The following is an 18,703-nucleotide window of genomic DNA, read 5'->3' as shown; positions in this document are numbered from 1 at the left end:
GGGGTGTCCCCAGAAGGGTCATGAGACATCCCCATGTCCCCAAGCCCCTCTCGTTGTCCTCATATGGGCCAAGGGCCATTGGGGTGTCCCCAGGGGGGTCAAGAGCCATCGGAGTGTCCCCAAGCCCCTCCCGTTGTCCCCATAGGGGTCAAGGGCCATTGGGGTGTCCCCAGGGGGGTCAAGAGCCATCGGGGTGTCCCCAAGCCCCTCCCGTTGTCCCCCCACCGTCGCCGTCGCCGTCCCCCGGCAGCGCCCGCGCCGCCCGTCCCAATCGCCGCGTCCCCTCGCTGTCCCCCAGCGCCGTCCCCAGCGCCGCCACGACGTCCCCGAGCAGCGCGGCGCTGCCCGCGAAGCCCCGCGCCGCCTCCAGCTCCTCGGCCACGGCGCCCGCCAGGTCCCCCAGGTGCCCCGTCACCTCCTCCAGCGTCCCCAGCGCGGCGCTGGCCGCGGCGGCCTCGGCGCTGGCCACGGCGGCGGCCTCGGCGCTGGCCGCGCTGGCCCGGGCCAGGCGCCGGTACCGCAGCGCCTGGTGCCGCTGGTGGCCCACGGCGGCCACGAGGTGCCGCCGCGACGTCCCCAGCGCCCACAGCGCCGCCTGGCACAGCAGGGCCAGCGCGGCCAGGCAGGGCACCAGGTGACACTCCTGCGTCACCCCCAGCAGCTCGCGCACGGCGTCCAGGGACACTGCGGGGACACGGGGACGCGCTGCGTGGCGGCACCCGCCAGCGGCACCGTGGCACCGGTTGGCCCCGGTTGGCCCTGGTGGCCCTTCCCAGTGGCCCCCAGTGGCCCCAGTTGGCCCCAGTTGGCCCCAGTGTCCCCAGTTGTCCCCTGTGTCCCTTCCCAGTGTCCCCAGTGTCCCCTGTGTCCCTTGTGTCCCTTCCCAGTGCCCCCAGTGGCCCCACTTGGCCCCAGTGGCCCCTGTGTCCCTTCCCAGTGGCCCCAGTGGCCCCAGTTGTCCCCAGTGTCCCTTGTGTCCCTTCCCAGTCTCCCCAGTGGCCCCTGTGTCCCTTCCCAGTGGCCCCAGTGGCCCCCAGTGGCCCCAGTTGTCCCCAGTGTCCCCAGTGTCCCCAGTTGTCCCCAGTGTCCCCTGTGTCATCTGTGTCCCTTCCCAGTAGCCCCAGTGGCCCCAGTTGGCCCCAGTGGCCCCTGTGTCCCTTCCCAGTGGCCCCAGTTGTCCCCAGTGGCCCCAGTGTCCCTTCCCAGTGGCCCCAGTTGTCCCCAGTGTCCCTTGTGTCCCTTCCCAGTCTCCCCAGTGGCCCCAGTGTCCCTTCCCAGTGGCCCCCAGTGGCCCCAGTTGGCCCCAGTTGGCCCCAGTGTCCCCAGTTGTCCCCTGTGTCCCTTCCCAGTGCCCCCAGTGTCCCCAGTGTCCCCTGTGTCCCTTCCCAGTGGCCCCAGTTGTCCCCAGTGTCCCTTGTGTCCCTTCCCAGTCTCCCCAGTGGCCCCTGTGTCCCTTCCCAGTGGCCCCAGTGGCCCCCAGTGGCCCCAGTTGTCCCCAGTGTCCCCAGTGTCCCCAGTTGTCCCCAGTGTCCCCTGTGTCATCTGTGTCCCTTCCCAGTAGCCCCAGTGGCCCCAGTTGGCCCCAGTGGCCCCTGTGTCCCTTCCCAGTGGCCCCAGTTGTCCCCAGTGGCCCCAGTGTCCCTTCCCAGTGGCCCCAGTTGTCCCCAGTGTCCCTTGTGTCCCTTCCCAGTCTCCCCAGTGGCCCCAGTGTCCCTTCCCAGTGGCCCCCAGTGGCCCCAGTTGGCCCCAGTTGGCCCCAGTGTCCCCAGTTGTCCCCTGTGTCCCTTCCCAGTGCCCCCAGTGTCCCCAGTGTCCCCTGTGTCCCTTCCCAGTGGCCCCAGTTGTCCCCAGTGTCCCTTGTGTCCCTTCCCAGTCTCCCCAGTGGCCCCTGTGTCCCTTCCCAGTGGCCCCAGTGGCCCCCAGTGGCCCCAGGTGTCCCCAGTGTCCCCAGTTGTCCCCAGTGTCCCCTGTGTCATCTGTGTCCCTTCCCAGTAGCCCCAGTGGCCCCAGTTGGCCCCAGTGGCCCCTGTGTCCCCTCCCAGTGTCCCCAGTTGTCCCCAGTGTCCCCTGTGTCCCTTCCCAGTGGCTCCAGTGTCCCCCAGTGCCCCCAGTTGTCCCCAGTGTCCCCTGTGTCCCTTCCCAGTGTCCCCACTTGTCCCCAGTGTCCCCAGTGTCCCTTCCCAGTGACCTCAGTTGTCCCCTGTGTCCCTTCCCAGTGTCCCCAGCTGTCCCCAGTGTCCCCAGTGTCCCCTGTGTCCCTTCCCAATGCCCCTAGTTGTCCCCAGTGTCCCCAGTTGTCCCCAGTGTCGTCTGTGTCCCTTCCCAGTGCCCCTAGTTGGCCCCAGTGTCCCCTCCTGGTGTCCCCAGTTCCATCCCAGTACCTCCAGTTGGCCCCAGTGTCCCTTCCCGATGTCCCCAGTTCCCTCTCAGTGTCCCCAGTGTCTCCTGTGTCCCCTTCTGGTGTCCCCAGTTCCATCCCACTATCCCCTCTCAGTGTCCCCACTTGCCTCCCAGTGTCCCCAGTGTCCCTTCCCAGTGCCCCCAGTGGCCCCAGTTGTCCCCAGTGTCCCCAGTGTCCCTTCCCAGTGCCCCCAGTGGCCCCAGTTGTCCCCAGTGTCCCCAGTGTCCCTTCCCAGTGCCCCCAGTGGCCCTAGTTGTCCCCAGTGTCCCCAGTGTCCCTTCCCAGTGCCCCTAGTCTCCCCAGTTGTCCCCAGTGTCCCCTGTGTCCCTTCCCAGTGGCCCCAGTTGTCCCCAGTGTCCGCTGTGTCCCTTCCCAGTGGTCCGTGTTTGTCCACACTGGTCCGTACTGGTCCGTACTGGTCCATACTCACGCAGGGGGGCGCAGACGACCATGAGCCCGATCGCCAGGGTCCGTCCGGCCCAGAGCCCGCGGCGCCGGCGCCGGTTGCGCCGCAGCTCCCGCTCCAGCTGCGCCGCGGCCGCCTCGGCCGCCGCCGCCAGCGCCCGGTACAGCCCCTCGGGGTCCAGCCCCCGCGGCGCCGACGGCCCCGACGGCCCCGGCGCCGCCAGCGCCGCCACCAGCGCCGCCTGCAGCGCCGCCCGCGCCGCCTCCGCCGCCTCCAGCGCCGCGCGCGCCCCGGCCAGCGCCCGAGACACCGGCTCCGGCGGCCCCAGGGACTCGGCCAGGGTCACCAGGGCGTCCAGGGCTCGGCTGGTGGCTTCGGTGGCCGAGGCCACCGCCTGCGACAGCGGTGGAGAGGACATCCTGCAAGGGACCCAGGCGTCCGGGTGGGACACGGGTGTATGGGTACAGAGCCCAACCCGAGGACGTAATGGTGAGAAGAGGGACCCAGGAGTCCGGGAGGGACCCAGGAGTCCGGGAGGGACACGGGAGTATGGGTACAGAGCCCAACCCGAGGACGTAATGGTGAGAAGAGGGACCCAGGAGTCCGGGAGGGACCCAGGAGTCCGGGTGGGACACGGGAGTATGGGTATAGAGCCCAACCCGAGGACGTAATGGTGAGAAGAGGGACCCAGGCATCCGGGAGGGACCCAGGAGTCCGGGAGGGACACGGGTGTATGGGTACAGAGCCCAACCCGAGGACGTAATGGTGAGAAGAGGGACCCAGGAGTCCGGGAGGGACCCAGGAGTCCGGGAGGGACCCAGGCATCTGGGAGGGACCCAGGAGTCCGGGAGGCATCTGGGAGGGACTCAGGAGTCCGGGAGGGACCCAGGTGTCCGGGTGGGACACGGGAGTATGGGTACAGAGCCCAACCCGAGGATGTAATGGTGAGAAGAGGGACCCAGGAGTCCGGGAGGGACCCAGGAGTCCGGGAGGGACATGGAATTATGGGTACAGAGCCCAACCCAAGGACGTGATGGAGAGAAGAGGGACCCAGGTGTCTGGGAGGGGACCCAGGCGTCCGGGTGGGACATGGGAGTCCGGGAGGGACCCAGGCGTCCAGGTACAGAGCCCACCCCAATGCCATAATGGAGAAAAGAGGGACCCAGGCATCCGGGAGGGACCCAGGCGTCCGGGTGGGACACAGGAGTATGGGTACAGAGCCTGCCCCAAGGATGTAATGGTGAGAAGAGGGACCCAGGCATCCGGGTGGGACCCAGGCGTCCGGGTGGGGACCCTCTCCCCAAGCCCCTAATGCAGAGAAGAGGGACCCAAGTGTTCGGGGAGGGGGAACACAGGCATCCTGGAGAGGACCCAGGCATCTGGGCGTGGCCGCCATTGCGACTCAAAGGGACCCAGGCATCCGGGTGCAGGAACCCCCTTCACTTCCCTTTCTGCACCCACAGAGGGGACCCAGGCGTCCGGGAGGGACCCAGGCGTCCGGGAGGGGACCCAGGCGTCCGGGTCTAATCCCCCCCCAGCACTTACCTCCGTGTGCCCCTGGGGACCGTCCCCGCCAGCCGGTGACACCCACGTCACGTCCCCTCCCCCGCCCTCGGGTCACCCTGGCTTCCGGGCTGCGGGGAGGGACCCAGGCGTCCGGGGCCTCCAGTTACCCGCTTAGGCCCAGTTTTACCCCCTTAGGGCCAAATTTACCCCCTCAGGACTCCTATTTACACCCTTAGGCCTGGATTTACCCCTTTAGGCCCAGATTTACCCCATTGGGGCTCAGATTTAGCCCCTTTAGGCCCAGATTTACACTTCCAGGACCTGGAGATACTGGGATGCACTGGGAACATGGGGTGGGGACTGGGAGTCACTGGGAATACGGGCCAGTTACTGGACATCACTGGGAGCCATATAGATCTATTTAGACCAGTACAGATCTTACAGACCAGTTCAAACCAGTACAGACCAGTAGGGAGCTCGACTGATCTGCTCGGTTGAGTAGTCACCCTCATAGACCAGTATAGACCAGCAAGAAGTTCTACAAGCCTGTAGGTTTTGTCTTGCCCTGACCGGTGTAGACCAGCAGGGACCAGTTCAGACCAGTAGGGACCAGTTCAGACCAATAGGGACCAGTGTAGACCAGTAGGGACCAGTTCAGACCAGTAAGAAGCCCTACAGACCAGCAGAGGTCTCTACGCACCCCCGAGCGGACGGGCACTAGGACCCGGGGACCGCCAAACGGGGGCGGAGCCACTCGGGGGCGGGGCCACGCGGGGGCGGGGCCACGCGGGGGCTGTTCTGATTGGATCCCGCCGTGGGGGCGTGGCGAGTGACCGACCGCGTGCGCCCTCGCCCTATATAAGGCGGGAGGCGGCAGCGGGCGCGCCAGTCGCGCAGGTGCCGGAGCTGCCGCGTCACGTGAGTTCCGCCCCGAGCCCCTCACAGAAGCTCCATTCACTCCCTCAAAAGCCCCAAATCCCGCTTTTCTCCCCCAAAACGCGCCCCGTTCCTCGTCGCCAACCGCAAACCGCAGCTGCGAACGTCCGCCCTGCTGCTTTTTGCCCTTCAAAGTGACAATTTTCCTCAAATCCTTCGATTTTTCCTCCTCAAAACTGTTTCCCGCCCTCAGGTCTCTGTGGGCCCTGCAGGAAACATCACGATTTTACCTCAAAAATCGCGGTTTTCCCCTCAAATCCCCACCCTACCCCCCCAAAAAAGTTAATTTTCCCTCTCAGAACACCCCAAGTTTTGCCAGTAAATCAATTTCCCCAGAAACCTTTTCTTCAAAACACTATTTTATTATAAAAAACATCTCATAAAAAGCTTTTTTCATTAAAAAACCCTTTTCCCTACACATGAAAAACCCCCAAACAAACATTTTTCCCTCTCACGAACCTCCATTTATTACAAATCCCCCTTTTTTCCCCCAAAACCGCTGCAAAACTGACTTTAAAACACCTTTATCCCCTGGACCCCCCAATTTTTTCCTCACAACTCCCCAATTTTAACCAAAAGCTCCTTTTTCCTCCTCAGAACCAAAGGGTTGGGGTGTCTGCACCCCAAAAATTGGGGTGTCTGGTCACCCTGGAACTGGGGGGTGGGTTTGGGGGGGGGAGCGATTTTGGGGTCCCATTTTTGGGGAGCAATTTTGGGGTCCCAGTTTTGAGGAGCAATTTTGGGGTCCCATTTTGGGGAGCACTTTTGGGGTCCCATTTTTGGGGTCCCAGGTTTCTGGGTGCAGTTTTGGGGGTACGTTTCTGAGATGCAATTTTGGGGTCCCATTTTTGGGGCGCAATTTTTGGGGGCACGTTTCTGGGGTGTAGTTTTTGGGGTCCCATTTCTGAGGTGCAATTTTGGGGTCCTATCTTTTGGGGTACATTTCTAAGATGCAATTTTGGGGGTCCCAGTTTTTGAGGTTCCATTTCTGGGCTGCAATTTTTGGGGTCCCATTTTTGGGGAGCACTTTTGGGGTCCCAGTTTTGGGGGTCCCAGTTTTGGGGGTCCCAGTTTTTGTGGTGCAGTTTTGGGGTCCCAGTTTTGGGGTCCCAGTTTTGGGGTCCCAGTTTTTGGGGTGCAGTTTTGGGGTCCCAGTTATTGGGTCCTAGTTATTGAGTCCCAGTTTTTGGGGTGCAGTTTTGGGGTCCCAGTTTTGGGGTGCAGTTTTAGGGGCCCAGTTTTTGGGGTGCAGTTTTGGGGTCCCAGTTTTGGAGGTGCAGTCTTGGGGGTCCCAGTTTTGGTGTGCGGCTTTTGGGGGTGCGGTTTTTGGGGTGCAGTTTTGGGGTGCGGTTTTTGGGGTGCGGTTCGGGGGTCCCCCCATTGTCACCCGTTGTGTTTCTGCCTCTTCCAGAAGCGCCGCACGTCGGGGTGTCCCCCGGGTGTCACCACCAGCAGCCGCCGCGCCGGGTTCTCGAACAGCAGCACCCCCAGCGCCCGCGCCTGGTCCCGCAGCAGCGCAAAGTCCCCGGGGGACAGGAACTGGTTGTACAGCACCCCTGGGGACACGAGGGGACACCCACGGGTCAGTGTCACCCCCCTGGGGACATGGGGGTCACCAATGGGGACACCCACGGGTCAGTGTCACCCCCCTGGGGACATGTGGGTCACCAATGGGGACACCCACGGGTCAGTGTCACCCCTCTGGGGACGTGGGGACATGTGGGTCACCAATGGGGACACCCACGGGTCAGTGTCACCCCCCTGGGGACATGGGGACATGTGGGTCACCAATGGGGACACCCACAGGTCAGTGTCACCTCCCCCCAGGGACAGGGACTGGTTGTACAGCACCCCTGGGGACACGAGGGGACACCCATGGGTCAGTGTCACCTCCCCCCGGGGGACAGGGACTGGTGTACAGCACCCCTGGGGACACGAGGGGACACCCACGGGTCAGTGTCACCCCCCTGGGGACAGGGGGACATGTGGGTCACCAATGGGGACACCCACAGGTCAGTGTCACCCCCCTGGGGACAGGGGGACATGTGGGTCACCAATGGGGACACCCACAGGTCAGTGTCACCTCCCCCCGGGGGACAGGGACTGGTTGTACAGCACCCCTGGGGACACGAGGGGACACCCATGGGTCAGTGTCACCCCCCCTGGGGACATGTGGGTCACCAATGGAGACACCCACGGGTCAGTGTCACCTCCCCCTGGGGGACAGGGACTGGTGTACAGCACCCCTGGGGACACGAGGGGACACCCACAGGTCAGTGTCACCCCCCCTGGGGACATGTGGGTCACCAATGGGGACACCCACGGGTCAGTGTCACCCCCCTGGGGACATGGGGACATGTGGGTCACCAATGGGGACACCCACGGGTCAGTGTCACCTCCCCCCAGGGGACAGGGACTGGTTGTACAGCACCCCTGGGGACATGAGGGGACACCCACGGGTCAGTGTCACCCCCCTGGGGACAGGGGGACATGTGGGTCACCAATGGGGACACCCACAGGTCAGTGTCACCTCCCCCCGGGGGACAGGGACTGGTTGTACAGCACCCCTGGGGACACGAGGGGACACCCACGGGTCAGTGTCACCTCCCCCCGGGAACAGGGATTGTTGGGGGACATGGGGACACGGGTGTGTCACCGGGGGAACTGTCACCTCTTCCCAGTGCTGGCACCTCCCCTTGGGGACATCAGGGACTGTCCCCTCCCCTTGGGGACCTCAAGGATTGTCACCTCCCTTTGAGGACATCAGGGACTGTCCCCTCCCCTTGGGGACCTCAAGGATTGTCACCTCCCTTTGGGGACATCAGGGACAGCGCAGGGACCCCCAGGGCTGCCAGCTCCCCCCCCCCCATGAAATGTCCCCCTTGGGGACACCCCGGAGATGCCCCCCCCCCGTCTTGGGGACAGTAGGTGGCGGCAGGTGACAGCGCGGTGTCCCCTCACCCCTCGGTGAAGCGCAGCCGGTCCCCGCTCCAGCTCCCACAGCCGGATCTGGTCGGTGATGGTGGGCGGCAGCACCGGCTCTGCAAAGGGACCCAGGCGTCCGGGGGGACCCAGGCGTCCGGGGAACACCCCTCCCACCCACCATCAAGGGGGACCCAGGAGTTCAGGAGGGACCCAGGCATCCGGGGGGACCCAGGCATCCAGGGAACCCCCTTCCCACCCACCATCAGGGGGACCCGGGAGTGTTCGGAAGGGACCCAGGCGTCCAGGAGAGGACCCCTCCCCACCCACCATCAGGGGACCCAGGCGTCTGGGGGGTGGTGCCACCCACCTGCTTGGCCATGACAGGGTGCGCCCGGGTGCGCAGGAAGTGAATGATCTGGGGGGTGGGGGGGGACACACACATTAGTGGGGGACACCCTGATGTCCCCAGGGTCACCCCAATGTCCCCAGGGTCACCCCAGGGCCCCCCAGCCCCCTTGGCTGTGTCACATCCCCCCCCCTTCCCCATGTCCCCTATGCCCCCAGTGTGTCCCCCCTGTCACTTGTGTCCCCCATCACCTCTCCTGTGTCCCCGGTGTCCCCCCCGCCGTGTCCCCGGTGTCCCACCTGGTCGGCGGTGATGCCGTTGGCGATGGCCGCCTGGACACTGTCCCTTGTCACCTGGGCCACCACCCAGGTTGGGGAAGCGATAGAGCAGCTCGGAGAAGAGGGCGATGAGAGCCACCTGCAGCTCCGAGTCTGCGGACATGGGGACAATGGGGACATGGGGACAACAGCGAGACACGGGGGGACATGGGGACAACAGCGAGACACGGGGGGACATGGGGACACGGGGACAACAGCGAGACATGGGGGGACAAGGGGGACAATGGGGACACAGGGAACAGCGGAGACACGGGGGACACGGGGGACAACAGCGAGACACGGGGGACATGGAGACAATGGGGACACGGGGACAACAGCGAGACACGGGGGGACAAGGGGACAATGGGGACACAGGGAACAGCGAGACACGGGGGACACGGGGACAACAGCGAGACACGGGGGGACATGGGGACAATGGGGACACGGGGACAACAGCGAGACACGGGGGACATGGGGACAACGGGGGGACATGGGGACAATGGGGACACAGGGACAACAGCGAGACACAGGGGACATGGGGACAAATGGGGACACAGGGACAACAGCGGACATGGGGGACATGGGGACAACAGCGAGACATGGGGGACATGGGGACAACAGCGAGACACGGGGGGACAACGGGGACATGGAGACAACAGCGAGATACGGGGGACATGGGGACAATGGGGACAACAGTGAGACACGGGGGGGACATGGGGACAATGGGGACATGGATACAACAGCGAGACACGGGGGGACATGGGGACAATGGGAATGAACAACGGGGATACAAAGGGACAGAATGCAACAAGTGATCAGTGAAGGTGTGTGGGATGCCCGGGTCCCGCGTCACCCCTTGGGGACATTTGGGGACAGGTGGGGACAGACCGGTGTAGGCGTAGATGCGGTAGTTGGTCTCGACGACGACGAAGCCTGCGAGCGTCGGGTTCGGGGGGACACCCCGATGTCCCCGAGGCCAGCGCGATGGCCAAGCGCGTCGGGTAGAACCGGCGGGACTTGCGCTGCGGGGACACGGGGGGGACAACGGGGGTGACAACAACCGGGGGGATGGGGACGAGGGATGTGGTGACATGGACACAACCGTGGGGACCAGAATGAGCCCTGAGGGCCTCCTGTCAACATCCTGTGTCACCCCGCTCTCTGCTGTGTCACCCGCAGTGTCAGCCCCTGTGTCACCCACTGTCACCCCGCGCTGTCACCCACAGTGTCAGCCCCCGTGTCACCCGCAGTGTCACCCCCGGTGTCACCCCACTGTCACCCCACGGTGTCAGCCCCTGTGTCACCCGCAGTGTCACCCGCAGCAGTGTCACCCGCTGTCACCCGCAGTGTCACCCCCCCGTGTCACCCGCTGTTACCCGCAGTGTCACTCGCAGTGTCACCCGCAGTGTCAGCCCCTATGTCACCCCTCCGTGTCACCTGCTGTCACCCGCGAGTGCCACCCGCTGTCACCCTCAGTGTCAGCCCCGCAGTGTCACCTGCAGTGTCAGCCGCTGTCACCTGCAGTGTCATCCGCTGTCACCTGCGGTGTCACCCGCAGTGTCAGCCCCCCATGTCACCCGCAGTGTCAGCCCCTGTGTCACCTGCTGTCACCCACAGTGTCACCCGCAGTGTCAGCCCCGGTGTCACCCGCAGTGTCACCCGCTGTCACCTTCCTCTGGAAGACGAGCCCGAACTCGCGCAGGTGCTGCAGGAAGGTGAGCAGGGACTCGCTCATGGACTCGGTGGAGTAATCCTGGGGACCAGTTTGCACCAGTTAGCACCAGTAACCCCCCAGTAACCCCCCAGTCACCCCCAGTAACCCCCCAGTAACATCCCAGTGACATCCCAGTTAACCCCCAGTAACCCCCAGCCCTTGGTGGAGCGATCCTGGGGACAGCCCAGTTAGCACCAGTAGCCTCCCAGTAACATCCCAGTCACCTCCAGTAACATCCCAGTAACGTCCCAGTCCCCCCCAGTAACCCCAGCTCCCCATGCACTAATCCTGGTGACACCAAGTCCCAGTTAATCCCAGTTACCTCCCACCCTCCCCTTTCTGGGGAAGGGTCCCCTCCCCGGATGCCTGGGTCCCTCCCCGGATGCCTGGGTCCCCTGGACACCTGGGTCACCCTGAACTCCTGGGTCCCTGCCCGGACGCCTGGGTCCCCCGGACAATTGGGTCGCCCTGAACTCCTGGGTCCCCCCCAAACGCCTGGGTCCCCCGGACAATTGGGTCACCCTGAACTCCTGGGTCCCTCCCTGGACGCCTGGGTCCCCCCGGATGCCTGGGTTGCCCTAAACTCCTGGGTCCCCCCCGGACGCCTGGGTCCCCCGGAACTCCTGGGTCCCTCCCGGACGCCTGGGTCCCCCGGACACCTGAGTCCCCCTGGACTCCTGGGTCCCTCCCCGGACGCCTGGGTCCCCCAGACACCTGAGTCCCCCTGAACTCCTGGGTCCCTCCCGGACGCCTGGGTCCCCTGGACACCTGGGTCTCCCCCAAACGCCTAGGACCCCAGACTCCTGGGTCCCCGCTGGACGCCTGGGTCCCCCCGGACGCCTGGGTCCCTGTACCTTGCCCAGGGTAGAGAAGCTGAGCTGGAACAGGAAGGACAGAATCTCCACCAGGTCCATCCCCCGCGCCTGTTGGGGGGGGGGCAGAGATTTAGGGCGGGGCCCACGGATTTGGGGGGGGGTCCTGGTTTTGGGGACCCCCCCTGTGTTTTGGGGGCCCCTCCCGGACTCACCTCTGCCCCCTGCAGGTACTGGAGGATGAAATACCAGAGCTGGGCGGGGGTGTCGAGCAGCAGGAACTGGAACCCGGCCGAGGTGATGCAGGGGGCGTCCCCCCCCTCGCTGGGACCCCAAATTAGGGGGGGGGGTCCCCTAAACTTGAGAGGGTCCCTAAACTTGGAGGGGGTGCTGGAAACTTGGGCGGGGGGGGGGTCCCTAAATTTGGGGGTGGTCCCTAAGCTTGGAGGGGTCCCTAAGCTTGGAAGGGGATGGTAAACTGGGGTGGGGGGTGTCCCCCAGTGCCCCCCAACCCCCTGGGGAACTCCTGACCCCTCGTGGGGTCCCCAATTCCTCCCCATGACTCCCCCAAACCCCCTCAGGATCCCCAACCCCCCCCAATCCCCACTTGGGGAACCCCAAATTCCCCTAGTACCCCCTTAGGATGCCCCAAATCCCCCCAGGGAGCCCCAAACCCTTTGGGAAACCCCCCCCGAAATGCCCCAGGGACCCCCCCAAACCCCCAAGGGACCCCCCCAAAACCCCCCCTGGCCCCCCAGACCCCACTTGGGGACCCCCAAATTCCCCCAGTACCCCCCCAGGGAGCCCCCAAATCCCCCCAGGGAGCCCCAAATCCCCCCAGGGAGCCCCAAACCCTTTGGGAAACCCCCCCAAAATGCCCCACATTTCCCCCAGGGACCCCCCCAAAACCCCCCTGGCCCCCCAAACCCCACTTGGGGAACCCCAAATTCCCCCCGTATCCCCCCAGGGAGCCCCCAAATCCCCCCAGGGAGCCCCAAATCCCCCCAGGGAGCCCCAAACCCTTTGGGAAACCCCCCCCAAAATGCCCCAGGGACCCCCAGGACCCCCCCAAACCCCTCGGGGACCCCCCCAAAATGCCCCAGGGACCCCCAGGACCCCCCCAAACCCCTCGGGGCCCCCCCCAAACCTCCTCATGAGCCCGGCCTGCACCAGCAGCTGCGCCAGGTCCTGGCTCACGGCCGCGCTGGGCGACCCCACCATGAAGTGCAGGATCACCTGGCATTTTGGGGTGAAAACACCCAGATTTGGGGCCGGGGGGGTCTCCCCACATTTGGGGGGTGTCCCCCCTGGGTTTGAGGGGGTTTTGGGGTCCCACCTCCCAGCGCTCCTCGGCGTATCGATCCAGCGCCCGCACGTCCCGCGCGTGCCGGTCGGGGCCCAGCGGGCTCGTGGTGTCCCACCAGGGGGACCCCCTAAAATATGGGTCCCCATGTCACCCCCGGGGTCCCCAAACCCCCCCCAGGGGTCCCCATGTCACCCCCAGTGTCCCCAAATCCCCCCCCCCCCGGGGGGGCCCCATGTCACCCCCGGGGTCCCCAAACCCCCCTGGGGATCTCCATGTCAGCCCCAGTGTCCCCGTGTCCCACCAGGGGGACCCCCTAAAATATGGGTCCCCATGTCACCCCCAGGGTCCCCAACCCCCCCCCTGGGGGTCCCCATGTCACCCCCAGGGTCCCCAAACCCCCTTAGGGATCTCCATGTCAGCCCCAGTGTCCCCGTGTCCCACCAGGGGGACCCCCTAAAATGTGGGTCCCCATGTCACCCCCAGGGTCCCCAACCTCCTAGTGTCCCCATGTCACCCTCAGTGTCCCCAAACCCCCCCAGGGGGTCCCCAACCCCCCCAGTGTCCCCATGTCACCCCCATTGTCCCCAAACCCTCCCAGTGTCCCCAAAATCTCTCCCAGTGTCCCCACGTCCCACCAGGGGGACCCCATAAACAGGTCCCCGTGTCACCTGGTGTCCCCAACCCCCCCCCACCCGGGGGTCCCCTCATCCCACTGTCCCCCCATTGTCCCCCCACGTCCCCTCATTGTCCCCCCATCTTGTCCCCCCCGTGTCACTGACCCCCCCAGCAGGGCCACGCGCAGGTTCAGCCGGAAGTTGGGGTGCAGAGCGACCCCTGGGAGCCCCCCAGGCAGCGTGTGGGGGTGCAGGAGCCGCAGGGCCCGCAGCGCCCCTTGGCTGTCAGCCTGAGCACTGGGGACAGAACGGTGTGACCCCCCAAAACCCCCCCGTGACACCCCCAAACCCCCCCGTGACACCCCCAAACCCCCCGCAGCGCCCCCTGGCTGTCAGCCTGCGCGCTGGGGACAGCACCGTGTGACCCCCCCAAAACCCCCCCGTGACACCCCCAAACCCCCCCGTGACACCCCCAAACCCCCCGCAGCGCCCCCTGGCTGTCAGCCTGCGCACTGGGGACAGAACGGTGTGACCCCTCAAAACCCCCCCAAATCCCCCAGTGACCCCCAAACCCCCCGCAGCACCCCCTGGCTGTCAGCCTGCGCACTGGGGACAGCACCGTGTGACCCCCCCAAACCCCCCGTGACACCCCAAACCCCCCCATGACACCCCCAAACCCCCCAGTGACCCCCAAACCCCCCGCAGCGCCCCCTGGCTGTCAGCCTGAGCACTGGGGACAGAACGGTGTGACCCCCCCAAACCCCCCAGTGACACCCCCAAATCCCCCGCAGCGCCCCCTGGCTGTCAGCCTGCGCACTGGGGACAGAACGGTGTGACCCCCCCAAGCCCCCCAGTGACACCCCCAAACCCCCCGCAGCGCCCCCTGGCTGTCAGCCTGCGCACTGGGGACAGAACGGTGTGACCCCCCCAAACCCCCCCGTGACACCCCCAAACCCCCCGCAGCGCCCCCTGGCTGTCAGCCTGCGCACTGGGGACAGAACGGTGTGACCCCCCCAAACCCCCCCAGTGACACCCCCAAATCCCCCCGGCCCCCCCAAGCCCTGTGAGCCCCCAAACCCCCGGTGAACCCCAGACCCCCAAATCCCCCCGGCCCCCCCAAGCCCTGTGAGCCCCCCAAACCCTCCCAATGACCCCCAAACCCCTCCGGCCCCCCCAAGCCCTGTGACCCCCAAACCCCCCTGTGATCCCCCAAAACCCCCCTGGCCCCCCAAGCCCTGTGAGCCCCCAAACCCTCGGTGACCCCCAAACCTCCCTGGCCCCCCAAAGCCCTGTGAGCCCCCAAACCCCCCAGTGACCCCCAAACCCCCTGTGACCCCCAAACCACCCCAGCCCCCCCAAGCCCTGTGAGCCCCCCAAACCCCCCGGTAACCCCCAAACCCCCTGTGACCCCCAAACCCTGTGAGCCCCTCAAACCCCCCTGGCCCCCCCAGGACCTGTGAGCCCCCAGCCCCCCCAAGCCCTGTGAGCCCCCAAACCCTCGGCAACCCCCAAACCCCCCCGGCCCCCCCAAGCCCTGTGAGCCCCCAAACCCCTGGTGACCCCCGAACCCCCCTGGCCCCCCCAAGCCCTATGAGCCCCCCAAACCCCCCGGTGACCCCCAAACCCCCTGTGACCCCCAAACCCTGTGAGCCCCTCAAACCCCCCTGGCCCCCCCAGGACCTGTGAGCCCCCAGACCCCCCTGTGACCCCCAACCCCCCCAGCCCCCTCAAGCCCTGTGAGCCCCCAAACCCCCGGTGACCCCAAACCCCCCCAAGCCCTGTGAGCCCCCAAACCCCCGGCGATCCCCCAAACCCCCCCGGCCCCCCCAAGCCCTGTGAGCCCCCAAACCCCTGGTGACCCCCAAACCCCCCATGACCCCCAAACCCCCCTGGCCCCCTCAAGCCCCCCGGTGACCCCCAACCCCCCCGGCCCCCCCAAGCCCTGTGAGCCCCCAAACCCCCCATGACCCCCAAACCCCCCTGGCCCCCCCAAGCCCCCCGGTGACCCCCAACCCCCCCGGCCCCCCCACCTCTCGTGCTCCTTCTTCACCCAGAGCCCCAGCGCGGCCTGGGGGAGGGGCAGCTCCAGGAACAGCAGCCGCAGCACCAGCGACTGCGCCAGGGGGGGCAGCTCCCTGGGGGGGCACCGTAAGTACCCCCCATGGCCCCCCCAAACCCCCACCCGTGGGTGCCCCCCCACCCCAGCCCAGGGGAGCAGGGGGATGGGGGGAGTCAGGGGGGTTGGGGTGTCTGGGGGGGGTTGGGATGCCCGGGGGGGTTCTGGGTGCCCCATGGTGGGGTCGGGGAGCCCGATGGGGGAATTGGGGTGCCCCGGGGGGGTGGGGGTGCCCCATGGGGGGGTCAGTGTGTTTAGGGGGGTCAGGGGGTCTGGGGGGAATCAGGGAGTCCCATGGGGGGTTGGGGTGTCCCATGCGGGGGGTCAGGGTGTCCCATGGAGGGTCGGGGTGTCCCATGGGGGGGTCAGGATGCCCCATGGGGGGGGTCAGGGTGTCCCATGGCAGGGGGGGTCAGGGTGCCCCATGGGGGCTCGGGGTGCCCCACGGGGGGTGTGTGTTTGGGGGACAGGGTGTCCGGGGAGGGTCGGGGTCCCCCATGGGGGGGGTCGGGGTGTCCCGGGGGGATTAGGGTGTCCTGGGGGGGGGTCGGGGTGCCCCGCGGCGGGGGGGTGTTTAGGGGGTCAGGGTGTCCGGGGGGGTGTCGGGGTGCCCCACAGGGGGGTAGGTTTGGGGGGTCAGGGTGTCCGGGGGGGCGTTGGGGTGCCCCTTGGCGGGGGCGGTCAGGGTGTCCCGGGGTGGGGGGGGTCGGGGTGCCCCGGGGGGGGTCGGGGTCCCCCATGGCGGATGTCGGGGTGCCCCGGGGGGGGTCGGGGTGTCCCGGGGTGGGGGGTGTCAGGGTGCCGGGGGTCTCACCGGAACACGGCCAGGCAGGGCGCCGGGTGCCCGTAGAGCCGGTCGAGCAGGGGGGGGCTGAGCCCCCGCAGGAACTGGTGCAGGTTCTGGCACTGCAGCTGCGCGCGCGGCGCCCGCGGGGCGGGGCCCTCCATGGCCCCCCCTGCTGCCCGCGGGCACCGGAGACCCCTCAGTGTCCCCCAATGTCCCCTCGATGTCCCCTCAGTGTCCCCCCCAGTGTCCCCGCAATGTCCCCTCAGTGTCTCCCCGATGTCCCCACCGTGGCCCCAGCGCCACCCGCCCCGCGCCACGTGGGGGCGCTGCCGGTGCCGCCCCCTCCGCCGCCAGGCCACGCCCCCTCTCTCCAGACCACGCCCATTCCCCAGCGTCTGCCCACGCCCCTCTCCAGACCACGCCCCCTTTCCACCGCTCGGTCACTCCCCTTCTCCAGACCACGCCCCTTCCCAGCGTCCGGTTACGCCCCTTTTCCAGACCACGCCCTCTTTCCACCGCTCGGTCACGCCCGCTCCCTCCAGACCCCGCCCCTTTCCCAGCGCCTGGATACGCCCCCTGTTGAGACCCTGCCCATTCCCAGCGCCTGGACACGCCCCCTCCAGTCAGACCACGCCCACTTTCCAACTGCTCGGTCACGCCCCCTGTTGAGACCACGCCCCCGTCCGGCCCACGCCCCTTCCCAGTGCCTGACCACGCCTCTCCTCGGCCACGCCCCCTCCCGCCGCCGCTCACGTGACGGGCCCGCCCGCCATGGCGCCCCCACGCGGGTTCGCGCCCCCAGCGGACCCCCCCGGGGACCCCCCCGGGTTGGGGGATCGGGGGTGGGGGGGGTTGGACCCGGTGGGGCCTCCCGGGAGAGAGCGGGAGCAGGTTCGGGGACTGGGGGCACTGGGGGGGACCTGGGGGGCTGGGAAGCCACTGGGGGGGACCGGGGGGCACTGGGAGGGACTGGGGGGCACTGGGGGGGACCGGAGGGCACTGGGATAGGGGCTGGGGGGCGCTGGGATAGGAGCTGGGGGGCGCTGGGAAGGACCGGGGGGCACTGGGAAGGACCGGGGGGCGCTGGGAGGGACTGAGGGGCACTGGGGGGGACCGAGGGGTGCTGGGCGGGCGGGCTGTGGGACCCTGGGGGTCTCCGCACTCACCCGCGCTCCGCAGGGCTTCTCCGGAGGACCGCTGGGCCATAGAGTGCGACTTCCGGCGAGCTGGAGGACCGCCGGGCCATAGAGCGCGGCTGCCTGCCGGGCACTTCCGGGCGGCGCCGGGGCCGCGCTGGTTGCCGCAAGGAGCGGGCGGCGGCGCCGGTTAATTAACACAATGAGCGGCTGGAGGCGCTAATGAGGTACCGGGGGGGCCCATTATGGCGTCGGTGATGAGCGAACCGAGGTGATGTGATTGGCGGTGTTTAATGGGGGGGGGGGGGGGGGAGGTGCGGGCCGGGGGTCGCGGGCCGGGGGCGGCGCTTCCGGGGTCAGCGGCGGCTCTTCCGGCCCCGCCCGGCGGCAGCGGCGGCTCCGGGCGAGCGGGACCGACCGGAACCCGCTCCCACCCCCCAGAGACCCCCCCGGGACCCCCAGAGACCCCCCCGGGACCTCCAGAGACACCCAGAACCCCCCAGAGACCCCCCGGGACCCCCAGAACCTTCCACACCCCCCGGGACCCCCCAGAGACCCTCCCAGAGACCCCCCAGGACCACCAGAACCTCCCAGAGACCCCCCCGGGGCCCCCCAGAGACCCCCCCGGGGCCCCCCAGAACCCCCCAGAGACCCCCTGGGGCCTCAGAACCTCCCAGAGACCCCCCAGAACCCCCTGGGACCCCCCAGAGACACCCAGAGACCCCCCGGGACCCCCAGAACCTTCCACACCCCTCGGGACCCTCAGAGAGTCCCAGGACCCCCCCGGGGTCCCCAGAACCTTCCAGAGACCCCCCCAGGACCCCCAGAACCTCCCACATCCCCCAGGACCCCCCAGAGACCCCCCGGGACCCCCCAGGATCCTCTGAACTCCCCACACCCCCAGAACCCCCCCTGGGACCCCTGAACCCCCCAAAACCCCCCTGGGCCCCCCAGAGCCCCCTGAACCCCCCAGGACCCCCTGGGACCCCTCAGGATCCCCTGAACTCCCCACACCCCCAGAATCCCACTGGGACCCTCAAGGACCCCCCCCAGGACCCCCTGGGTCCCCCTGAACCCTCTGGGACCCCTGAGCCTCCCAAAACCCCCCAGGACCCCCTGAGCCCCCCAGGACCCCCCGGGACCCCCGCGCCCCGGCCGCAGGTACCGGCTGCCCCGGGTTGGGGGGCCCCCCCCGCTGGAGCCCCCCGGGGGGGTTGGGGGGTGAGGGGGCTCTGGGGGGGCCCTGAACCCCAATTCCCCCCCAGGCGCTGCCGGCGGCGAAATGCAGGAGAGCTTTGAGGCACTGATGCTGCTGGGTGAGACCTGCGGCCTCCGCTTTGTCCTCCTCATCTTCATCCTCCTCCTCATCTTCATTAATCTT

The 18,703-nt window shown here is 67.5% G+C and overlaps 1 protein-coding gene across 1 annotated transcript; it reads right to left on the bottom strand.

Moving 5' to 3' along the window:
* Window positions 1-5,660: 5,660 nt before the first annotated feature.
* GTF2H4 (general transcription factor IIH subunit 4) lies at window positions 5,661-17,532 on the bottom strand. Its single transcript, XM_080364443.1, is given in 18 exon segments — window positions 5,661-6,805; window position 8,211; window positions 8,213-8,233; window positions 8,235-8,290; window positions 8,538-8,589; window positions 8,820-8,885; window positions 8,887-8,951; window positions 9,726-9,774; window positions 9,776-9,859; window positions 10,507-10,590; window positions 11,406-11,474; window positions 11,579-11,687; window positions 12,511-12,599; window positions 12,700-12,796; window positions 13,449-13,580; window positions 15,314-15,418; window positions 16,214-16,358; window positions 17,353-17,532. Coding segments are annotated over 18 exon segments (1,437 nt in total). The 5' UTR covers window positions 17,393-17,532; the 3' UTR covers window positions 5,661-6,632.
* Window positions 17,533-18,703: the final 1,171 nt, after the last annotated feature.

The sequence above is a fragment of the Nesoenas mayeri genome (assembly GCF_963082525.1).
Source record: "Nesoenas mayeri genome assembly, contig: SCAFFOLD_151, whole genome shotgun sequence".
Classification (NCBI taxonomy): domain Eukaryota; kingdom Metazoa; phylum Chordata; class Aves; order Columbiformes; family Columbidae; genus Nesoenas; species Nesoenas mayeri.
Note: the sequence above shows the minus strand (reverse complement) of the source record. Positions and strands in the feature narration are given on the sequence as shown.